The sequence below is a fragment of the Erigeron canadensis genome, chromosome 6 (genome assembly GCF_010389155.1).
Source record: "Erigeron canadensis isolate Cc75 chromosome 6, C_canadensis_v1, whole genome shotgun sequence".
Taxonomy (NCBI): domain Eukaryota; kingdom Viridiplantae; phylum Streptophyta; class Magnoliopsida; order Asterales; family Asteraceae; genus Erigeron; species Erigeron canadensis.
Genome location: NC_057766.1, coordinates 44,075,081 through 44,097,493, shown reverse-complemented (window position 1 = coordinate 44,097,493; position 22,413 = coordinate 44,075,081). Strand labels below are relative to the sequence as shown.

General features: G+C 31.6%; 1 protein-coding gene across 1 annotated transcript; it reads left to right on the top strand.

Annotated features, from left to right (window-relative positions):
• The first annotated feature begins 10,502 nt into the window (after positions 1 to 10,502).
• Positions 10,503 to 18,357, top strand: LOC122602606 (ABC transporter C family member 10). Its single transcript, XM_043775206.1, has 12 exons — positions 10,503 to 10,626; positions 11,295 to 13,359; positions 13,927 to 14,247; positions 14,341 to 14,427; positions 14,893 to 15,480; positions 15,567 to 15,731; positions 15,910 to 16,204; positions 16,511 to 16,725; positions 16,820 to 17,125; positions 17,213 to 17,276; positions 17,555 to 17,794; positions 17,968 to 18,357. Exons 2-12 carry the CDS (start codon positions 11,347 to 11,349, stop codon positions 18,078 to 18,080), a joined length of 4,407 nt encoding a protein of 1,468 aa, XP_043631141.1. The 5' UTR covers positions 10,503 to 10,626; positions 11,295 to 11,346; the 3' UTR covers positions 18,081 to 18,357.
• The last annotated feature ends 4,056 nt before the right edge of the window (positions 18,358 to 22,413 follow it).

Here is a 22,413-nt window from a genome sequence, read left to right as displayed (position 1 = left end):
AAGTACAAAGCAGGTTGGATAAAGTATGTACTCTGACATACTTTATTTAGCATTTTCAAGGAAAAGTTCACACATCCTTAAATGCTCCCAACCATATTTGTACGGCAAATTTGACATTTCCAATGTCAACCTTTGCCTATAAATAGAGGCCTCTACACAACACAATAACAAGTCTTTGCATTTTTACACTTTGCAATATACTGGTGTGCTTGTGCAATATTCTCTCAATCGCAAAAAGGAACATTTCACAACTTTAAGTGTTTCGATTGACAAGAGAATTTCCAAGTTTAGATCAATTGTATTTCATAGGTTGTTAGGATATTTACATACTTGTAATATCTTGGTTCCGCATCAAGCTTTGTATTTTGTTTATAATCAATAAATAAAATACATATGAAAAATACATATTGTCTCATCATTTACTTTATAAGTTAATTTATTATTGCATTGTATTTACTTATTTGAATTGTCACCTTGATAAGTAAACCTTCCAGATAACCTGGTATACTGTTCACCTTGACTGGTCTCGTCCAAATCTGATGAACATATTGCAAAGAAACTTCACTATTGACATAGAGGTGTCTCCAGTTTAGTACCATCTGATTAAGTTGGGACTTACATAAAACATATAATTGTTATTAACATTAATTAGCATAAAAATGATAAACTTGATGTCAAAACTCGTAAAGTCACAACTTTTTTTTTTATATAAATATTAAAATATGAGCAGAGTGAACCATTTATGAAAATAAGTTTGAGACAATAAGTTCGATTTGAAATATACAATAGAGATATTAAAATAAAAAATTAAATCCTTTTTATAAATAACAAATTCAAAACTTGCTTGCCAATTTTTAACAACTTGCAATTACCCATTAGAAACGATTAATATTTATCTAAAAAATAAAATTTGATAATGTAAATATGACATCACAAAATAGCTATTTTATTGAGATTAATTTTAAAAATTGATTGTGGACTGTGGTAGAGCTATATAATTTTTTTATGTTAAGAAAATAGATCATATCATTGAAAGTATTTTTTTTTATTTAGCAAATAAATCTTTAAATTTAAAATAGACTGTTTTTTTTAACCATCATGGTATGATACTATTTATGAAAAAATTTAAAACATTTTTTTAAATAGTTGGAAAATATTAAACATCAAAAGAAAATAAATATGTGATGTCATAATATGATTCTTATATGGAAAGTATGAATTAATATAAAGTCATGGTGATGCGACATATGAAAAAATTTTTAAATGATTACCTAATAACAATTTTCTTTTATTTATACATAAGATAAAATATCATATTTATATCTCTCTATAATATTTGCTTATATTTAATAATATAAATGCAGGTGCCATCATTGGGCCCCTTCATCCTCATCCAATCAAAAAACAAAACAAATGCCTCATAGAGGACGCCGATGTTCGGCGAAGAAACTAACAAATCCACTTGTTTGCTTAACTTAGATTAGTTAACTAGACAAGAATGTAAATTGCAGTAAGTAAAGAACAAGAACAAAGGTATAATTCAAATACAAAAATCTATGCAAGTCTAATGATATGTATCATTGATTAAACAGTGAATACATGGTCGATATTACAACTTGTCTTACAAGAAAGTAAATGAAAAATACAATTGTTAAGTTTGGACTAACTAGAAACTTAAACATTTTACGAGTGAGAAAATAAGTGACACACACTTTATGGTGACAAACACACTTATGTGTGTGCGGATGTGTTGCATTATATAGGAGAGGAATTAGGGCAACACAACCTTGCTTTGATAGTGATAGGATGGTGGTTGTCAAGTACTTGCATCAGAAGCCTTTGTCTTCTTTACCAAATTGGGTTTGAGAGAGAAACCCTTCTCTTTTGAATCTAACTGCAACTTTGCCATAAGAAGTAAATTACAGTTAAAACAACCACCATGTGACTCTTGTCTTCTTCTTGTTTAATTTCTTCCCGTATTGACTTACAATTTGGATAAGAATGCATTGTTAGCAAAGATTCACTAGACTCACTGATGACTTCTCACCCGAATGGTTGGTCGGTGCCAGATGGGGGTAGGATGGAGAGATGGTCGGCGCCGATTGTCATGTCATTGTCCGGGGTCGACATCACATGTCCATACCCCATGCTCTTATTATGTGCCACTTTTAAAATTTATACCCCATCCTATCTTATGATATATTTAAATACTCAATCAATATATTTTTATATAAAAAGAAAAAGAAATGGTCGAGAAAAACTTGATATCAAGACACTATCTAGTATCTATACTATCTAATAAAACAAATCACTATTTTTTTTCTTAAACTTTCACCCTTTGAAAATCCAAAAATATCTCTCTCCTTTATTAATTCTTTGTTATTCGATTATTGATTGCGGATAATTTGTGCTCTTAGTGACGACTATGATTTGGGTATAAGTTATTTTGATTGCTTAGTTAGAAGCAATTGGTTCTATGACGGGTACGGTAGATGGTAATCGATATTTGATAAGAATTAACAGGTTGACGGTTGGGTACAATCGATAGGCAAACTTGTTATCTGAAATGAACAAAACCATTGTTTAACTAGGGAAGTTATAAAAAGGCGTCTCGGGGTACCGGTCTTAAAAATGAAACTAGTTTATACAAGAGAGTCGAATAAGTTGTTAACTTGACGGGTACGGGGTTGGCGATTAATTTGAGTCTCGGTCATTTAATCACTAAACTGAATTTGAACTTCATCAAATGTGCAATCCTAACATTCTGTTGAGCGAAATCAAGATGGGTGACTTTTAAATTATTGTTTTCAACAACAAACTTCTCTTTCGATTAATCCTTTGGGATTACTAACTTTTAAAACTAACTACTTGCAACGTGGCAACTCGGCCACAAAAAACCCCCATTTTTACTTGAATCATTTAACGTTTTACAAATGCTTGTTTAAGTCCTTGCGAACGATCTCGACTTACCAGTTTTCACTATAGTGCATGCGATCAGGTACACTGCCTGTGAGTGTGTAGTAATCAGTATTTTCGGTAAATCGTGTTTATAAATTTAAAGCTACATTTCGCACATCAAACCCACATAGGAGGCTTCCAAAGGAAGTCCCACTCCAATGTGATGCCTTTTGAATAACTAGGTGTCATTTGTCGTAAGATGTCTCAAGACGGGCTTCCATTAGGAGTCCCATTCTTAATAGTTTAAACCCCATTCAATATACTTTTTAATAATGAAGAAATAAAGTAAAGAAGGCTGATCACCATCCCCCCATAAGGCCATAACCCTTTAACGTCACACCATCTGGCTAACCCTTTCACTAACCTTTGTGATTGGTCTTAGGAAATCTACTGTTTTAGGGTGTAAACAAGGCGAGACAGTTCGCAAGCTACTTGAAATTGACTCGGTTTGAGTTGAGCCGAGCTCGAGCTACCCGATTAGACTTTCTAGTTGAGCTCGAGCCTCAAAATAACCTACTCGAAAAGCTTGAGAGCTTTAGTCGAGTTGGTGCTATTTTACAATTTTACTCTTGTATATTATATATTTTTACATAATTATTATCCTACCGAGCCTAGCATAATCGAGTTGGGGTTAAAAGTATCGAGTCCAGATTATAATTATCGAGCTTATAGGACCAATTTGATTTAAAAGTTTAGTATAATACCTAATCAAGCTGGTTTGAGTGGAGCTCAAAAGTGTCGATTAATAAATCGAGCATGAGCTTAAAATAAAGGCTCGGTCGAGCTCGAGTCGAGTTCTGAGCTTCAAGTTTCATAATTGAGTCGAGCTCGAGCCTGACCTTATATCAGCTCGATTCGGCTCGGTTACACCCCTATCGGTTGATGTAGATCTCATAAAGAAATTACATTATAAATACCAGTAGCGAAGCCAAGATATATCATTTTGAATGAGCCAAAACTAAACAATGAGTAATAAAGGCTAAAAATTGTTCAAAGAAACAAGATAGTAATAATTAAAAATGATAACTTAAACTTTGTTTGCACAATTATTTAGAAAATTTTAGCTAGCCGTGAAGCTCAATCAAGTCATTAAAATCATCTATAATAGAATTTAAACTAAAGTCTTAGCTATTTATTTCACAATATAAAAAACAATTTTATTATAAAAAAAACCATGTTAAAATAAACAAACATATTAAACATAAATCTAAACAAATCAAAACACATATCTTTTTTTTTAAAAAAGTAAACTTTTATTCACGATCAATACACATATCTATATATAATTATACTGATAGACACATATACCAATATATATATAACAAGGTGCTAAATTCATTTATAAACAAACAAGAACCCTTGGATGAATTCCATCTTTGATTAATAGCCATTAGATCAAATTTAATTATTTCATCTTTCTTAAATGACAATATTAATACTTATACTTTTTATGATTATACAAAAAATACCTCTATAAATTTAATTTACACTTTTTGATTTTCCATCATAAATTTACACTTTGTATCCAACAATTTTAATCATGGAATAAAAAATAGTAGCTAATATATATATATATATTTTGAACAACTATATATATATATTAGAATAATAGTTAATATTATATATTCAATATATTAATAGCTAATATATAATTAATACCCGATTAATAAGCGTAATACGCAAGAAACATATATAATTAATTACATGTTAAATTTTTATAATATCATAAGTTGACAAAAAATTAACCAGGTAAGAATTAAACCACTAGAAAACATGAAGTTACATTAGTCGTTGATTAGATTCTGGTAACAGTGACCACACAGTTCGCTTTTAGGCATGAAGTTCCTTTTGTAACAAACCTTAGTCATTGTTTCTCATATTAATTTGTGCGTTATTTAACCACAGTTTTGAAAAATGGATACAAAATCTATTAGAGGTATCGCTAAGTAAGGTTTTCGTTTCTTTGGATGTCTTCCATTCATCCGGATATGTCTGCATTGTCATTGCACATGTGTTTTAACGTTTTGCTCGAATAATTTAGTTATACACTAAAATTGCTAAGCAATTTAATTATCGATCTATATAACGCATGTTGTGTTAATCTAACTTAAAATTATGCATAATATCATTGGCATTTTCATACAATTATTTTTTCTGATATATAACTGTGATATCTTACTATAAACTCCATATTTGTTTTATAGTTTTTATTAAGAAGGGCGGTTTGACTCCGGACCAGTTTTCAAAACATTGATAAAAATGTTATATGATAAAATCCCTATACAAAAATCCTTACAACCAATTTTTATTTGTTATATGATTAAAATCGTACACAAAAATATAACTTAATAGAAATGTATTACAATAAAAAGAAAAATTTTATTGTAATAACATTAAAAATAATTAATTATAAAGATAAAAAATGATGCAATATATAAAATATTAGTTTTCATAATTATATCATTAAAAACGTTAATTATTAATGTCTACAAACTTAAATAAGGAAGTAATAATAACTTAAATTTAATAAAATTAAATTAAATATAAAAAGTTCAATAAGGTATAGGACATCATCATTTGATCTAATGCCTTTAAATAAAAGTTAAAATTTATCTAAGGGCTCATACTTCTTCAATTATAAATTAAGGTTTCTTTTTAGTGTATATTTAGAGATAACGAGAGTAAATACCTGCGCGTTGCAGCGGTGAGATGGTGGGGTGATAGGTCATAAAGTGTGATAGGTAACAGAGTGTGATAGCCAAATGTCTTAGCCGTACGGGGTTCGCCTTCGGATTTAAAAATTCGTCGAAAGTATATCGAATGACATTGCTAATGAAAGAGCATAAAAATTTAAGAACACCCATATAATTTTTATAATTTATCGATGTACGGTTTTTGAGATAAAAATTTTTGAATGAATTAGAGGAATAATATAATTTATGGAGGAGAGAGAAAAAAATAAGTGGCTGAGATTTGAGAAGAGAGATGAAAATGAAAGTTGAAAGTTGTGGGGCATTGATGTATGGTGCATCATGCATTATCATGTGTATAATGTTGAAATTGAAAGTTGAAACCTCATTTGTTTTATAACATAGTATAGATATGGATAAAATAATACTATTTATCTTTTATCTTATCCAATAGAATAATAGTTAATATCATAGAAAAAAATAAAGCATATTTAAATTGAAATATTAAAGATATGTTACATTTAATATATATATATATATATATATATCAATTTTCTATTGATAAAAATAATAAGGTATATTTTAAACCATAATAAAGTAAAATTGAATATTAATACGTCGTAACACCCTGTATTTACAATAAATGTATATATATATATATATATATAGTGAAAAGTTATTTTGAGAACCTTTAAAAAGGCAAGAACTTTTAAGAACTTTTTTAAATCAAGCTTAATCCATAATTATTATTTACATGATAATTGTTTTTTTGATTGTTTTTGAATTGTTTATATGAAGTTTAATATTTTACAATTATGTAGAAACATGGATTATCATCCATTATGCTATTTTTGGAGACATGAACTTTATGATCACATGTGCACGAATAATGTTATGATTACATGTATGCAGGTTGATCATATGTATGTAATTATTTTTGTAAAATAATATTTTTATGAGATTGGTGATGATCAATTGTATATAGATGGTTATATAAACATTTTTAAGCAATTATATAGCCATTTGAACATGTGTAAACAATCATATAATGAATAATTTGAATTTAAAAAGAGTTCTTAAAGGTTTTTTATTATCAACGACAGTGTTGAGAAGACGAGTTTAGTTTATGTGAGTGACAACTTGGGGAGCATCAACCTTTAACATTGATTTGCAAACTTGGAAAATGAAATGCAATATATCGATTGGAAGTCAAGTAAAAATGTGGGTGGTTTAGCTTTTGATGATCTGGATGCTCTTAATTGAGCATTGATTTGTACAAATATATATGACATTTGGTGCAAAACTTGGATGCCGTGAGGTTTAAAATCATCCATGTGATTTATGGTTCTGAGTTTGTGTTACTATGTAAAACAGTTGGTAATAATATTTGGGCAAATATATGTTTATCATTCTGTGAGACACACTCGATTGCTAGCCCCCTTAAGATGTTATTAAAGAACACTTGAGAGTGAAAATAAGACAAGATTTTGGAATGATCTTTGACTTAATGGTAGCAATCTTGCAACTCGCTTTAGAAGGTTGTATGCCTTGGCGCCATCTAAAGAATATGTCATGTGTGATATTTTCTTTTATGATATGACATGAAAATTTGAATGGCATCGAGATATTTTTGATGACATGAATAAGTAATAACTTTTGACATTAAAACAGTAAGACTTAATGAACAACAGAATAAATTTTTGTGAAATTATCAAGGTAAAAAAAACAAATGTTAATAAAGTGAAATTGAGTTTTTTTAATTCGTTAATTATTACTTAAGAAATTGTATTTTTTATATATACAAGTATAAAAATATATTTACTCGCGTATTACGCGGGACAATAATCTAGTATATGTGTATATGATAGATCAAAGAAATAAATAAATGAAATTGAATGATTAATAAATACTATAGCTTGAAATAAAAAAGGAAATAAAAACTCTATAAAATATGCGATAAACACATATACTTGTAAATATATGGGCTAAGGATTTAACATTTTTGGCTTATGGGATGGGCCAATTAAACCATCAATTAAATTTTTACAAATTTATACTTATCAAGTGGTAGTATTGTTAGTGGTTTCGAGTTGGCTTTGACTCTTCCTATGGCTAATGTGGCTTATAGATACCTAAACAAAAAGATATATATTATGAGTAATTAATGATAGATATATATATATATATATAAAATATAGGCGTAAAAACATGCATAAAACATTCAATGGATGATACATAGATGACACTAATTCTCTTTTTTAATTTCCTCCTTTAATCATGTCATGTGTCAATACTAGATTTTTAGTCACATTATTAGGTTTATTATTTAGACTTATCAAAATTTTCCGGTGTTAAAACAAAAATTAAACAAAAACTAAAAATAGTACTTACATTATTTTAACCGAAATGAATAAAACAGTAAAAAAAAAGTATAGGGCAGTGAAAACTAAAAGTTACCAAAAAAAGTGATAAAGACCACAATACTTCCTGCTTATCGCTAGTCGACAGTGTTGGTAGACGTGTGCCATGACGAACCCCGTCTCCCAAAACAAACAAAACTCCACCTCTCGTCAATTTCTTTTTAGTCTGCATAATACTAATTGTTCAATCTTTCAATATATCCCCTCAACAATTTATATAACCAATATTCCCCTTTAAAGACAACTACCAAAGTCTACTTCACCATCATAATAAATAATTACATTACAAAAAGACTACTATAGACATTTGTGGTTTCACGTATATTTTTATTTCTTCTTATTATTTTTTTTGCAATAAAACCTTAACCAATTGATTTTCAAAAAAAAAAAAAAAAATCCCCTAAGCCCATGCCACATCCTCATAATTGCAACAACATAACTCATAACCTGCAAACGTTTTCGAATTATTTGAGAACAATAGATATTTACTCAGATGTAAACGACTTAATTCATATATCATCATGTTGTTTTTTATTATTTCTTTTGCCACCCACAAACTTTATATACATTTACTAATAATATATTAATCATACATACAAATTTTTATGGATCGAAGTATTAAGAATCTTTCATATACTAGTAGTATATAAGAGAAAATCGCGACAATACCCAATTTTCGTTGCGATCGTATTAAAATAGCCAAGTTTTTTTGGATTATCACAAAATAGCTAACAAAATCGTAACAATGGCAAAATCTCAACAAGAAATGGCAAAATCGCAATTCGCAACAGTTTGATTTTGACTATTTTTTTTTTAAGATACTAGTTTATTGTATTGTACATGAATACAAAGCTTCAAATATACTAGAAACATACTAATAATCCTCTAAGCTAATAGTCTCGAAAGGAGATGATTGTGAAGTCGATTTTAATTTTCCTCTCTCCATGTACTATATAATAAACTAGTATCCCGAAAGGCTAATTTTGATTTCCCTTTTGATTTTGATGAAGATCCTTCACCGAGAGAGTATGGATCTTCATCAATATCAAAAGAGAAATCAAAATCGACTTTACAATCATCTCCTTTCGGCACTATTAATTTAGGGGATTATTAGTATGTTTGTGGTATGGTTCTTATGTATTTGACGCTTTGTATTGATGTACTATATAATAAACTAGTATCCTTAAAAAAATCTTTAAAAAAAGATTCAAAGTCAAAGTCAAACTGTTGCGAGTTGCGATTTTGCCATTTCTTGTTGCAAATTTGCATTTCTATTTTGGTTTTTTGTTGGCTATTTTGCGATAATCCGAAAAAACTTAGCTATTTTGGTACAATCGCAACGAAAATTGGCTACTGTCGTGATTTTCTCTATATATATTCTCCTACATACTAATTTTTGAATATGTATTATATAATAAATAAATAATTGAACTTTATATTTTGTAAATTAATTAAAATATTAAGGTGTAAGGAGTTAAGCTAAAGACCTAAAGTATATGACTATAAATGAGTCAATTATTGTATGGCAAGGGGTATATTGTCATACTTTGATGTAGATGGAATCTTTAATAAAGCAACCAAAAGGAGAGGGATATTTTATGTAGCACTAGAAAAACACAACGCATATATACGGAGTAGATATCACACATTAAATACACTGTGTGTGTATATATTAATATATATATAGGTCAGAGATTCCTTTCTGCAATCACTTGACTATAAAATTTACGTAATTATATCACCCAATCATAAATACCACATTTTCCATATATATATCACCCAGTAATAAAAAGAAGATTGAAGAGTTACTAGCAGCTCTGTTTTCCTTCATTCCGTACATCTAATTTTGTAAGCATTATATTAATATATATGGAGTCCTTATATATCATACTCTTATTTAAATTCGATGGATAATTTTTTTGTTTTTTCTTTCTAAAATCAAAAGAAAAGGTGAAAACGTACTGTCGAATTCAGGTGGTTAATGTTGTTTCAATGTGGTTATAGCATTTTTTCATTTTCTGTTTTTGTTATCAGTACGTTTTATTTAATAAATATTTTTTCTTCTGCAATTGCGAATGTAAATTAGTTGGATCTAACACCACCCTGTATGTCGATCGTAATTAATTATTTCATTGTATTAGTATTATTCAATATTAAAAATTTTGTTTTGTCTTGTACTCAGTAATAAATAATGTAATAAGGAATGTTTAATTAATTGGTTTGATTGGTTGACGGACGTGAGGTCTGTTAATTATCACCATGTGATATTAGATCACGTGTCGTCTATCTTCATTTGGTCATGTATCTTTGACACAAATAGAAACATATTACTCGTACTATATATATTTTGTGTTTTATTGCTACAATATTAATTTTAGAGTAAAAGTGTTCAAGTTTGATTTGTTCACTAACTAACTAGCTATACGTACGTAAGCTTTGTTTTCAGGGAGGAAATTAAATAGAAAAAAAGAAAAGGAAAAAATTAAAAGAAAGGAGGCAGGTTTGACAGTTTTGAATTGCTACCCCTTTGCCAGCCAGTATTAATTGATTAAATTCAGGTATGTTTCCGTCATTCTCATTGTTGTTGTTCCAAAACCAGCTTATAATTGAAGCTAATTTTACTAGTAGTAACATTCTTCTTTCATATTAATGACCTAAGACTACACTATATTTTGAGGATTCTTTGGGCAATAATAATAAATAATCTACCATTGATTGTTTATGCTTTATTCTCTTGCATGTTTGGATTGTTAAATACGATCGAGTAGCTAGTGATCATGTGAATATATACTGGATGGGATTGTTCATTTTTTTAAGTGCAAGTAGTGCTCATCTATTTTTTTTATTTTTACAAGTACATAAACACATGCTTATTTCTTTTAATTTGATTAAGCAGAAGCAGATAATCACTTTTCAGCGAAGAATGCTTGAGATTAATTGTTTATCTGCTATTAAACAAAAAAACTAAAAGGCAGATTTTCGCTTAAAAATAAAATCTTACACAACCCTTAAAATCTCAAATGTTAGTTTGTAATCTAAATATGGGTCTCCGAATATAATGTTCAGTTGTTTGTAATAATCGATTTTGGTGTTGATTATTAAGATAAGGTTGTAAAAGTTATTTTACTTGATCGTTATGTGATATAGTGTATTTATGTTGCATCTATATATATATATCATTATTGAAGATACAGTAATAATCAGTACGTTCGTTGGGTATTTTCAGTGTTGGGAAAGGCAAAGAGGGTAGTGATTAAATATATACTGTAGAAGACATTATGGATGATGTGTGGAGTTCATTCTGTGGGTGTTCGAACAGTGGTGACAAACATTGTGGTCCAGATTTGGTTTTCATTGCTAATCCATCTTCGTGTATGAACCATGTCTCCATCATTTGTTTCGATGTAGTGCTCCTCATAATGTTATTACTCAACATGTTTTACAAACCACCAACGAAATCTACTGGAAGATCACCCTGGAAATCAAGTTTACACTTGGTTTCTGCAATCTTCAATGGTTTACTCGGCACTCTGTACTTGTGTTTGGGCATTTTGACATTGAAGACAACCATAAACGCAAATCACACCGCTTTTCCTTTTCATCAATGGCTACTGCTCTTGTGTCATGGATTGACATGGTCAGCAATCTCACTAGCAGTGAGCCTATGGGGATGTTGTTTTTCAAAAAGACCCTTTCGGCTTCTGTCGATAGTTGCCTTTCTTTTTGCTGGAATCGTTGGCATCTTATCTCTTCTATCTTTGATTGATAGCAGAAAGGTGTCAATCAAGACAGGTTTGGATGTAGCATGTTTCCTAGGAGCAGGATTATTATTGTCATGCACTTATAAGGGCTATAACTATGAAGAAACTGATGACAAAGACCTTTATGCTCCCTTAAATAGTGAGACTAATGGCATCAAAGTAGCTGGTAATGACAATCTTACCCCTCTTGCCAAAGCAGGTTTTCTCAATGTAATGTCCTTTTGGTGGTTGAATCCGCTAATGAAAACGGGTAGTCAGAAAACCCTTGAAGAAAAAGATATGCCCAGGTTGCGCATTGAAGATGGAGCAGAATCATGTTATTTACGTTTCTTGGAGCAGTTCAATAACCATAAGGATTCTCATCCATCGATCTTGAGGACAATCGTGATGTGCAATATAAAAGAGCTTCTAATATCTGGATTCTTTGCACTGATGAAAATTATCACAGTATCTGCCGGCCCTCTATTTCTTAAAGCTTTTATAAGAGTTGCTGAAGGTTATGAAAGCTTTAATGGTGAAGGTTTTGTGTTAGCTATAGCACTTTTTTTCATCAAAATATTAGAGTCGTTATCACAACGACAATGGGACTTTAGATGCAGACTTATTGGTATAAGGGTTAGATCATTGCTTACAGCTGCAATTTATAAAAAACAATTGAATTTGTCTAATGCTGCCAAGATTACCCATTCGGCTGGTGAGATCATGAACTACGCAACTGTGGATGCTTATAGGATCGGGGAGTTTCCTAATTGGCTCCATCAAAGCTGGACAACCACTCTCCAGCTTATCTTTGCACTTGCAATTCTTTTTCAGGCTGTAGGTTTGGCTACATTTGCATCTTTAACAGTCATAATCTTTACAGTTATCTGCAATGCACCACTCGCTAAATTACAGCACCAGTTCCAGTCGAAGCTAATGGTTGCACAGGATGAACGCCTTAAAGCAATCTCAGAAGCTCTTGTGAATATGAAAGTTTTGAAACTTTACGCATGGGAGATTCATTTTAAGGGTGTGATTGAAAAGTTAAGGGCAGTCGAGCATAAATGGTTATCGGCTGTTCAGCTTCGTAGAGCTTATAATAGCTTTCTTTTTTGGTCGTCTCCACTTCTGGTCTCAACTGCTACGTTTGGGGCTTGTTACTTCATTGGGATTCCGTTGAATGCTAGTAATGTTTTCACATTTGTGGCTACTTTACGTTTGGTTCAGGATCCTATTAGAACTATCCCTGATGTTATTGGGAATACTATTCAAGCAAAAGTAGCATTTTCAAGAATCTTGAATTTTCTAGAGGCACCGGAGCTCGAGAGTGCTCATGTTAGGCAGAAGGTGAATAACGAGGGTTTTCATTATAACATTTTGATCGATTCAGCAAGTCTTTCTTGGGAAGGGAATCTAGTGAAGCCCACACTTCAAAAGATTAATTTACAGGTTCGATTGGGTGAAAAAATTGCTATATGTGGAGAGGTGGGTTCAGGCAAGTCCACACTTTTAGCTGGAATTCTTGGAGAGGTTCCGATCATCGAGGGATCTGTAAGTACTTTTCTGCGTATATTTCTTGCTAGATACTAGGTGCAACAAAGTTTCTTAGCTTTTTATTACATTCCCTTATCAAGTTCAGACTTTCTTTCTCTTTGTCCATGACATCATATTTTGTATACATATATTGGTGAAAGTATGTTATGCTTCACTGTATTTTGCACTTCATATATTACCAGAAGTGGGCATTAGAACTTTAAGCAGTAAAAACTTGTCAACATAGTCTCTAAATCATCACATACTAAATTTCAAAATGCTCTTCTAAGCACCCCCTGTGTCATATACTAGAACTATGAATGGATCTACATGAAAACAAGGGTATGCATGTGCACCTAAACATTTTTTTGTAGTGATTTTTGATTCAAAGAAAGTAAAGTACAAAATTGTTGCTGTAGTGCATAATGCATTGCTTGAAGTTGTTTGTTATGCTGATGTATACTCTTGTGGACAATTCTCGATACGTCAGTGTAATAAAACAGAACCTTTTTTCTCGACAAGGACATGAGTTCAAGTTCTTATTGACAATCATTAATCTTGTTTCCATTTCCCTGCATTCCTCAGCTTCAAGTATATGGGAGCATTGCATATGTTTCTCAGTCAGCTTGGATTCAAACAGGTAGCATACGGGATAATATTTTGTTCGGGTCTGCAATGGATAGTCAGAGATACCAAGAAACGCTTGAGAAGTGTTCTTTGGTGAAGGATCTTGAGTTGCTAACGTACGGTGATCTCACTGAGATAGGGGAAAGAGGTGTTAACCTCAGTGGTGGACAGAAGCAAAGGATTCAACTCGCTCGTGCTTTATACCAGGATGCAGATATCTATCTTTTGGATGATCCCTTTAGTGCTGTGGATGCACATACTGCTTCAAGCTTATTTAATGTAAATTAATTCTTGATCAGAAATGAGTATCTTTAGTTAATAATTTATCAGTCTCTGAATGCAAAGTTGATAGACATGGTTGATAATTTGTAGGAATTTGTTATGGAAGCGCTTTGCAGGAAGACAGTTTTGCTTGTCACTCACCAAGTTGATTTCCTTCCGACATTTGATTCTGTTCTGGTGAGTTAGTAAACTCTTGGCATACTATGAATAAGTTCAAGATTTAATTTTTGTTAGATTTTCTATGCAGTAATAAAGATTTGCCAATTTCGTGTTGAAACACACCACAGGGACACCTCTTCCATCAAACAGAAGCACCAGATATATTCTATGCTTCTAGTTAAAAGTTGCAATATTGACCCATTTACTTATGAACGGGTCATTTTTGGCTGTGATTTATTTCAAACGATTCATATGAGTCATTCAGCTAAAGGGGGGAAATAAGGTGTGATTAAAAGAAAAGGATGGAATTTGAGCCCCATATGAAGGGACAAAGTAGCTATAGCTTTTTCCACTGTATAAGTTTTGTTCATTTTCAGTAGCTTAACATGTTCTTGCCCAAATCTTTTATTTATCAGTAGTATCGTCAGTTGAACAAATGTTGTATTATTTTCTCTTAGATTTAATATGTTAAAGTTTTAACAGTTAATGTCGGATGGGGAAATTCTAGCAGCTGCACCTTACAATCAACTAATGTCATCAAGCCAGGAGTTTCAAAACTTGGTAAATGCACACAAAGAAACTGCAGGTTCCGAAAGGCTTGCAGAAGTTACCTCTTCCACAAACAAAATACCTTCAATAAAAGACATTAAAAATAGCCGCACAACCAATTTATCTGAAAACCTGGAAAACAACCAGTTGATCAAAAAAGAAGAAAGGGAAGAAGGTGACACGGGTTTGAGACCCTACATACAATATTTAAGTCAGAATAAAGGTTATGTGTTCTTCTCCGTAGCTGTACTCTCACAAGTGACCTTCGTGGCATGTAATGTATGTCAAAATTCATGGATGGCTGCAAATGTGGACAATCCCGATGTCAGTACTTTGAAACTGATTGTGGTTTACTTAGTTATCGGTGTTATAGCAATTGGGTTCTTGCTCCTCAGATCACTCTTCACAGTTGCATTGGGATTACAATCTTCAAAGTCGATATTTTCACAGCTACTAATCTCTCTTTTTCGTGCACCAATGTCGTTTTACGATTCAACCCCTTTGGGTAGGGTATTAAGCAGGGTAAATGTTTCTAAAATCATACCTAAGTTGTGTTTTTGCAACGATTCTTCAGTTGGTGAGCTTACTTGTGCTTTGAATTTTTATAGGTGTCGGTTGATTTGAGTATTATTGATCTTGATATTCCATTTAACCTGATATTTGCTCTTGCTGCTACAACAAATTTCTTTTCAAATATGGGGGTGCTAATCTTTGTCACCTGGCAAGTCTTGTTTGTCTCGGTACCACTGGTTTATGTGGCACTTCGCTTACAGGTACTTTACCTATTCCCTTCCTTCTGGTAGATCTTTTTATGCTTCATATTAGGGAAAATCCCCAACGAGACGACCCAAGTCTCAGCCATAAACATCACTTGGCAAGATTTGTTAACTTTCGGTGGCCTAATTTATTCTTATTTCACAAGCAATAATGAATTTGATCAACATGAAACAGAGGTATTACTTCTCGTCTGCAAAAATGCTGATGCGGATCAATGGGACAACCAAATCTTTGGTGGCAAACCATCTTGCAGAATCAGTGGCAGGAGCCATGACAATCAGAGCTTTTAAACAAGAAGATCGATTCTTTGCTAAGAATTTTGATGTAGTAGATATTAATGTTAGTCCGTATTTGCACAGTTTTGCTGCAAACAATTGGTTGATCCAACGGCTTGAAACAATCAGTGCCACCGTTTTATCAGCTTCAGGGCTCTGCTTGGTTTTGCTTCCTCCTGGAACTTTCAGTTCTGGTGAGCTTTCTGTTCATAATCTGTTATCTTAAAGCAACTTATTACTGTTAATAAGTATTCCTATGCTAACCTTTTTTTCATCCTACTTATCTATAAGTGATTATCTTGACCGCAAATAATCGGAAAACGAAATTTATAATAACCACTGGCAAAACACAAAAACTTATTATTATGACTTCTGAATATAAGTTAGAGTGACTTAAATATGTCCTCGCATCCAAACTTCCTTCTAGTAAAATGCTGGCATTTTATGCCAAGTTCCTGTAGTAAATTCATATCATGGAGGTTCTAATAAACATTTTGCAGGTTTTATTGGAATGGCGATATCTTATGGGCTTTCTTTAAACATGTCACTTGTTATGTCGATTCAAAACCAGTGCACATTGGTAAACAATATCATCTCAGTCGAAAGAGTCAACCAGTACATGCATTTACCTAGTGAGGCTCCTATAGTTATAGAAGAGAATCGTCCACCTGCTAACTGGCCGAGCAGGGGTAAAGTCGATATTCAGGATTTGCAGGTAAAATTATCTTCCCCTTTTGTTGTTTCAGCAGTTTCTACTACATAAAGGTGATGTCTATATTAACAAAGATATATTTTATTTGATAACACAGATTAGGTACCGACCTGATGCACCTCTAGTTCTTCGAGGGGTTACATGTACATTTCAAGGAGGGCACAAGATTGGTATTGTTGGGAGGACGGGTAGTGGAAAGACTACACTCATTGGTGCATTATTTCGTCTAGTGGAACCCACTGGTGGGAAAATTCTTGTTGATGAGATTAATATTTCTACAGTTGGACTTCATGATTTAAGGTCACGTTTCGGGGTTATACCTCAAGATCCTACTCTTTTTAATGGATCAGTTAGATACAATTTGGATCCCCTATGTCAACATACAGATCAGGAAATATGGGAGGTAAATTTGAGGTTTTTGAAGTAATTAACTTGTGTCATAGATAATCCAAAATTCATGAGTTAACCTTTTGCATTTTGGTTATTGAAGGTTCTAGGCAAGTGTCAACTCAGAGAGGCCGTTCAGGATAAAATAGGAGGGCTGGATTCCATAGGTAATGCATTTGCGTAAAGTTATATATATATATATTATATATATGCATTCGTGAAGGATTTTATATCTGTGTAATAACAAGAACCTCTAACAAGGAATCGTAACTTATTTACGTTTCTTTTTGAGGAATCATGCTACTGTTTCTATGTTCACCACAAAAACAGAAACGAAGTATAGTGTCTTGTTTTAGTGTGGTTAAAACAGAAAATGGACATTAAGTGATGCTCTACTTTTGTCAAGTGGAATCAAGTACTGACTAGGAATATTTTGCAACTACAGTAGTTGAAGATGGAACAAATTGGAGCATGGGGCAGCGCCAGTTGTTTTGCTTGGGGCGTGCATTGTTGAGGCGAAGCAAGATTTTGGTACTAGATGAGGCAACTGCATCAATTGACAATGCCACAGACACAATGTTACAAGAAACCATCAGATCCGAGTTTGCTGATTGCACTGTAATCACAGTGGCTCACCGGATACCAACCGTGATGGATTGCACCATGGTTCTAACTATGAGTGACGGTCAGTTTTTCAGATTTCTGCAACTAGTTTTAAAACTTAGACGTGGAAATTTGACCTCTTTAGTTATAATTTTGGTTGATGGGTCTAGCCAGTCAGACAGATAGGTTATCCTTTTTTATCTGAATCAAAACACGTTTCCAATCTCTACTGAATAAGTTTGAACCTTGTAACAGGAAAAATCGCAGAGTATGATGAACCGATGAAGCTGATGAGAAGAGATGATTCTTTGTTTGGACAGCTTGTGAAGGAATATTGGTCACATTCTCAATCTACCGACATTCTTTGAATTGAAGATCAGATGGCTGTCCACCATGCATTTGACTACGTATAATCTTATCATACGAAAAATAAGGCTTTAGAGAGATGTACAGGTAAGGTACGTGTGTGTTCTGTTAACAGCCATCCTTTTGTGGGCCGGGATCAGCAATATAGATCATACTCGTGTTCCCAGGTCAATTATTCTTTTCCTTGGGAAAAGTCAAAAAAATGTACATAGCGAAATTCATGTTACTATTCCAAACATGGCATTTTTTGATGTATCAATAGTAGCTTACTTAATAACATTTGGACTGGGATTGAGCATTATAACAGGGAAGAAGTCTACTCATGGGGCCGGAACTACTTCAAGACCTAGCCAACGGGCTGAAAATTGACAGGGTTGTAGACAATTCAGCTTGTCTTTTATTTAAAGTTCCAAGATATATGTAATGGTAATGGGAATGGGTAAAAAACTCTACACCTGGTGAATATATTACTTCCACATCTCAGCCCGTTATATAGGCAATAAAACAAAAATACAACATAAAACTAATTCAAGTCTTGAAACAAGTAAACGACCAATAAGCACTAGAATACGTTTGGCGATAACAAACATACCCAAGTATCTAGCTTGACAACGAAGAGAGATGTTCATTGCTTTGCGAAAGTCGCCTTGTGCTTCAGAATCTCTTCCTCTTAAATTGGGAATTTACTCCGGGCGTTAGCAACATTTGTTGCCTTGTCTTGTTGAAACATGAAGGTTACGTATAACGCATTCATCATAATTCATAAACCTCCTCAACCTCGTCATGATCCTGAAAATTGATATTGGTACCATTTTTTTAAATTTGTTATTATAACTAATTTACCATTACTATGTATCGAATATTTGTACCACATACATCGTCCTAAAATATATCGGTGACCAATAATATTTTAAGGGAAATATAAGAAGCCATGATTGGACCTATATAAAGTAAAATAACACCTACAACCGTCTTCCACGGGTTATAGGTTTAATACCGTTAAAGATGATGGAATACTGAGAAGTAGTTACTCCACCAAAGGCCTCCCAGGGTATAGAGAATTAGAGGCATAAAAGAGGTACCTTGAGGTATCGATGGTAAACATCATTCCTCAAAGTAGGTACCCGATACACCGTAATTATTCCTGGTATCATTATATACAATAACGAAAATTAAAAATGTAATAAATTCATAAAAAATGTCATAACATGTCGAACTTTTTTGTGTAGTAATGGATATCTACATCTACAATAATATTATATAAATGAAATGGGTTATGTCATTAAATCCAAATTGTTCAAAAATATTATCTACAATAATCTCTAAATATATATAAAAAAAACCTTAATTCATAATTAGAGAAGTTTGGACTCTTAGATAAAGTTTAACTTTTAATTAGAACCATTAGATCAATTGATGATGTCATATACCTTATAAACTTTTTGAATTTAATTTAATTTTAATAAATTTAAATTATTATTATAACCTTGTTTAAGTTTGTAGACATTAATAATTAATGTTTTTAATTATATAATTATGGAACTAATATTTTTATATTTTACATATTTTTTATCTTTAAAATTAATTTTTATTTTTTTTACAATACAATTTTCTTTTTTAATGTTAGACGTTTTTATTAAATTATATTATTGTATACGATTTTTATCATACAACGAATAAAATTTAGTTATAAGAATTTTTCCATAAGGTTTTTATCATATAATGTTTTTATTAAATCAATGTTTTAAAAACCGGACCGGATGTCAAACAGGCCTTTTTAATAAAGACCTAAAAAATAAATATGGAGCCTATAGTAAGGTATCAAAGTTATATGTCAGAAAAATAATTGTATGAAAAATTGCAATGATATTAGCATAATTTTAACTTAGATTAACACAACATGAGATATATAGATTATAATTAAATTGCTTAGTAATTTTAGTATATAACTAAATTATTCAAGCAAAACGTTAAAATACAAGTACAATGACGATGCAGTCTTATCCGGATGAATGAAAGACATCCAAGGAACGACTTAGCGAGAACTTTAATAGATGATTTATCTATTTTTCAACTGTCTGCTTTTTGTTAACTAGAATCTAAACGACCACTAACGTAACTTCATGTTTTTTAATGATTTAATTCTTACCTGGTTAAATATTTGTCAACTTATGATATTACGGGTATAAAAATTTAACATATCATTAATTATATTATGTTTCTCGCGTATTACGCGGGTAATAATTTAGTATTATATAAATGAAATGGCATGTCTAATATGCCGTTGACATGTTTGTTTATATAATATTTATTTTATCACGTGTGAAATTGATGTTGTGAGGGTTGTTGGCAACATTTAAGATTTTCTCTTTTTATATACGAGCATGGTACCCGCGCAATGCGACGGCGGTAACGGTGACGACGGTATAGTGGGGTTGGTGACGCGTGGTGATGACGGTAAATTGATGTTAAGATAATAGAACTATTTTATAAGATAAGGACTTAGAATGTAAATTAGCAAGATAAGGGTTTAGGATGTAAATTAATTCATTAAGGGCAAGTTTGGTAATTTATAAAAACCCTTCCATGGTGAGGTGTTTATTAAAGACATTTTGGTAATTTCGCATGTGACATTTTGGTAACACTTTCCATTTTGAGGGGGGTGTATAATCTTTAATAAGGAGTATATATATATATATATATATATATAGAAATTGGTGTATCTTACAAGTTATAATACAAATATATATTAGAGAGTGATACTCTTACAATATGATTTTGCCATCTACAACAAAGATATAAATTTTATTGCATAAGGTATAACTAAATAATGCAGATTTTGTTGTAGATTGCAATTTCCCAATTATACAATATCAGATAACTAATGGCCGAAAAAACTAGCTGTTGCCTACTATTTCTAGTACTACATAAAGGAGGAAAATTAATCACCATCTGCAAGCCCTTTGATTAATTAAAAGTTTCAAGTAATATATATTCTGGAATTATTTACTACTCTTTCATCCGGCCATAGTACGTAATTCATATAGATTAATTAATTAATTAGTTAGGAATTAATCCATATCAACTTGAGAATGGCAGCATTCGCTTTCATATAGTTAGGCAACCATTTTTGTTTTAGTTTTCAAGTTAATCTGCATCTTTCCTCTTTGATATTTGTGGCTGCTATTCGATGTTTATATAATAAACATAAAAATGTACAAACATTATTTTTATGGTGAATTTTATTTTAAGGTATTATGTTTATAAGGTATTCAAGTTATGTTTTAATTTCGATCTATTATTCTTTATCTATACTATATTTACTATATTAAGTAAAAAGCCTCTAGAGTTTCAATATTGATTTTAAGTAACTCACCAAAATGCCCCCTATTAATTCTATATTTACCTAAAATAACTATATTACCCTTTTTCTCTACTCAAATCTCAACCAATCATTTTTTTTCTCTCCTCCATAAATCATTTATTTCTCCAATTCATTCAAAATCTTTTATCTCAAAAACCGTATATCGATAAATCATAAAAATTATATGGGTGTTCTTAAAATTTCATGCTCTTTCATTAGAGATGTCATTCGATATATTTTTGACGAATTTTTAAATCCAATAGTGGATCCTGTATGGTTAAGGCATTTGATTATCACACTCTATGGCCTATCACCTCCAATGACCTGTCACACTCTATGGCCTATCACCTCCAATAACCTATCACACTCTATGACCTATCATCCCCATCATCTCACCGCCGCAACGGGCGGATACTTCTTCTCGTTAAGATTATACCACTTTGTTAGAAAAAACTTAGGAAGTGTTTGGTTAGTGGAATTCCTAAAAAATTTTAGGAATTTGAATTTCAATTCCTTTCCTTTGATGGAATTTGAGTTAAAAACATTCGAAGTCTTTAAATCACGGAATGTCAAATTCCTTCAACATGCCAATGGAATTTCAAAACTTTCCATTGAAATATATAAAAAGCCCACCAAAAAGAAAAGCCCTAGCATTTTTTTCCACACACAATGTTTGACTTTTCTTCATCTAAAAACTTTTTTTCCCCATATCTGCTCTTCAAGATCTTCCATTTTTGGTTTCTCTCAAAAAGGTATTTTTCTCTTTTCCTTTTTAAATTCACAAATCTTCTTTTAGATCCTTTGATCTTATTTTTTTGCAAACCAAACAGTATTAGGAATCTGAATTTCATTGAATTCTGCTAACCAAATAGAAGACAGATTTTAAAATTTTCAGATTTTAATTCCTTCAAATTCAGTTCTTTTGACAAATTCCATTTTTATTAAAAAAAAAAAGTATTTTGTGAACCAAA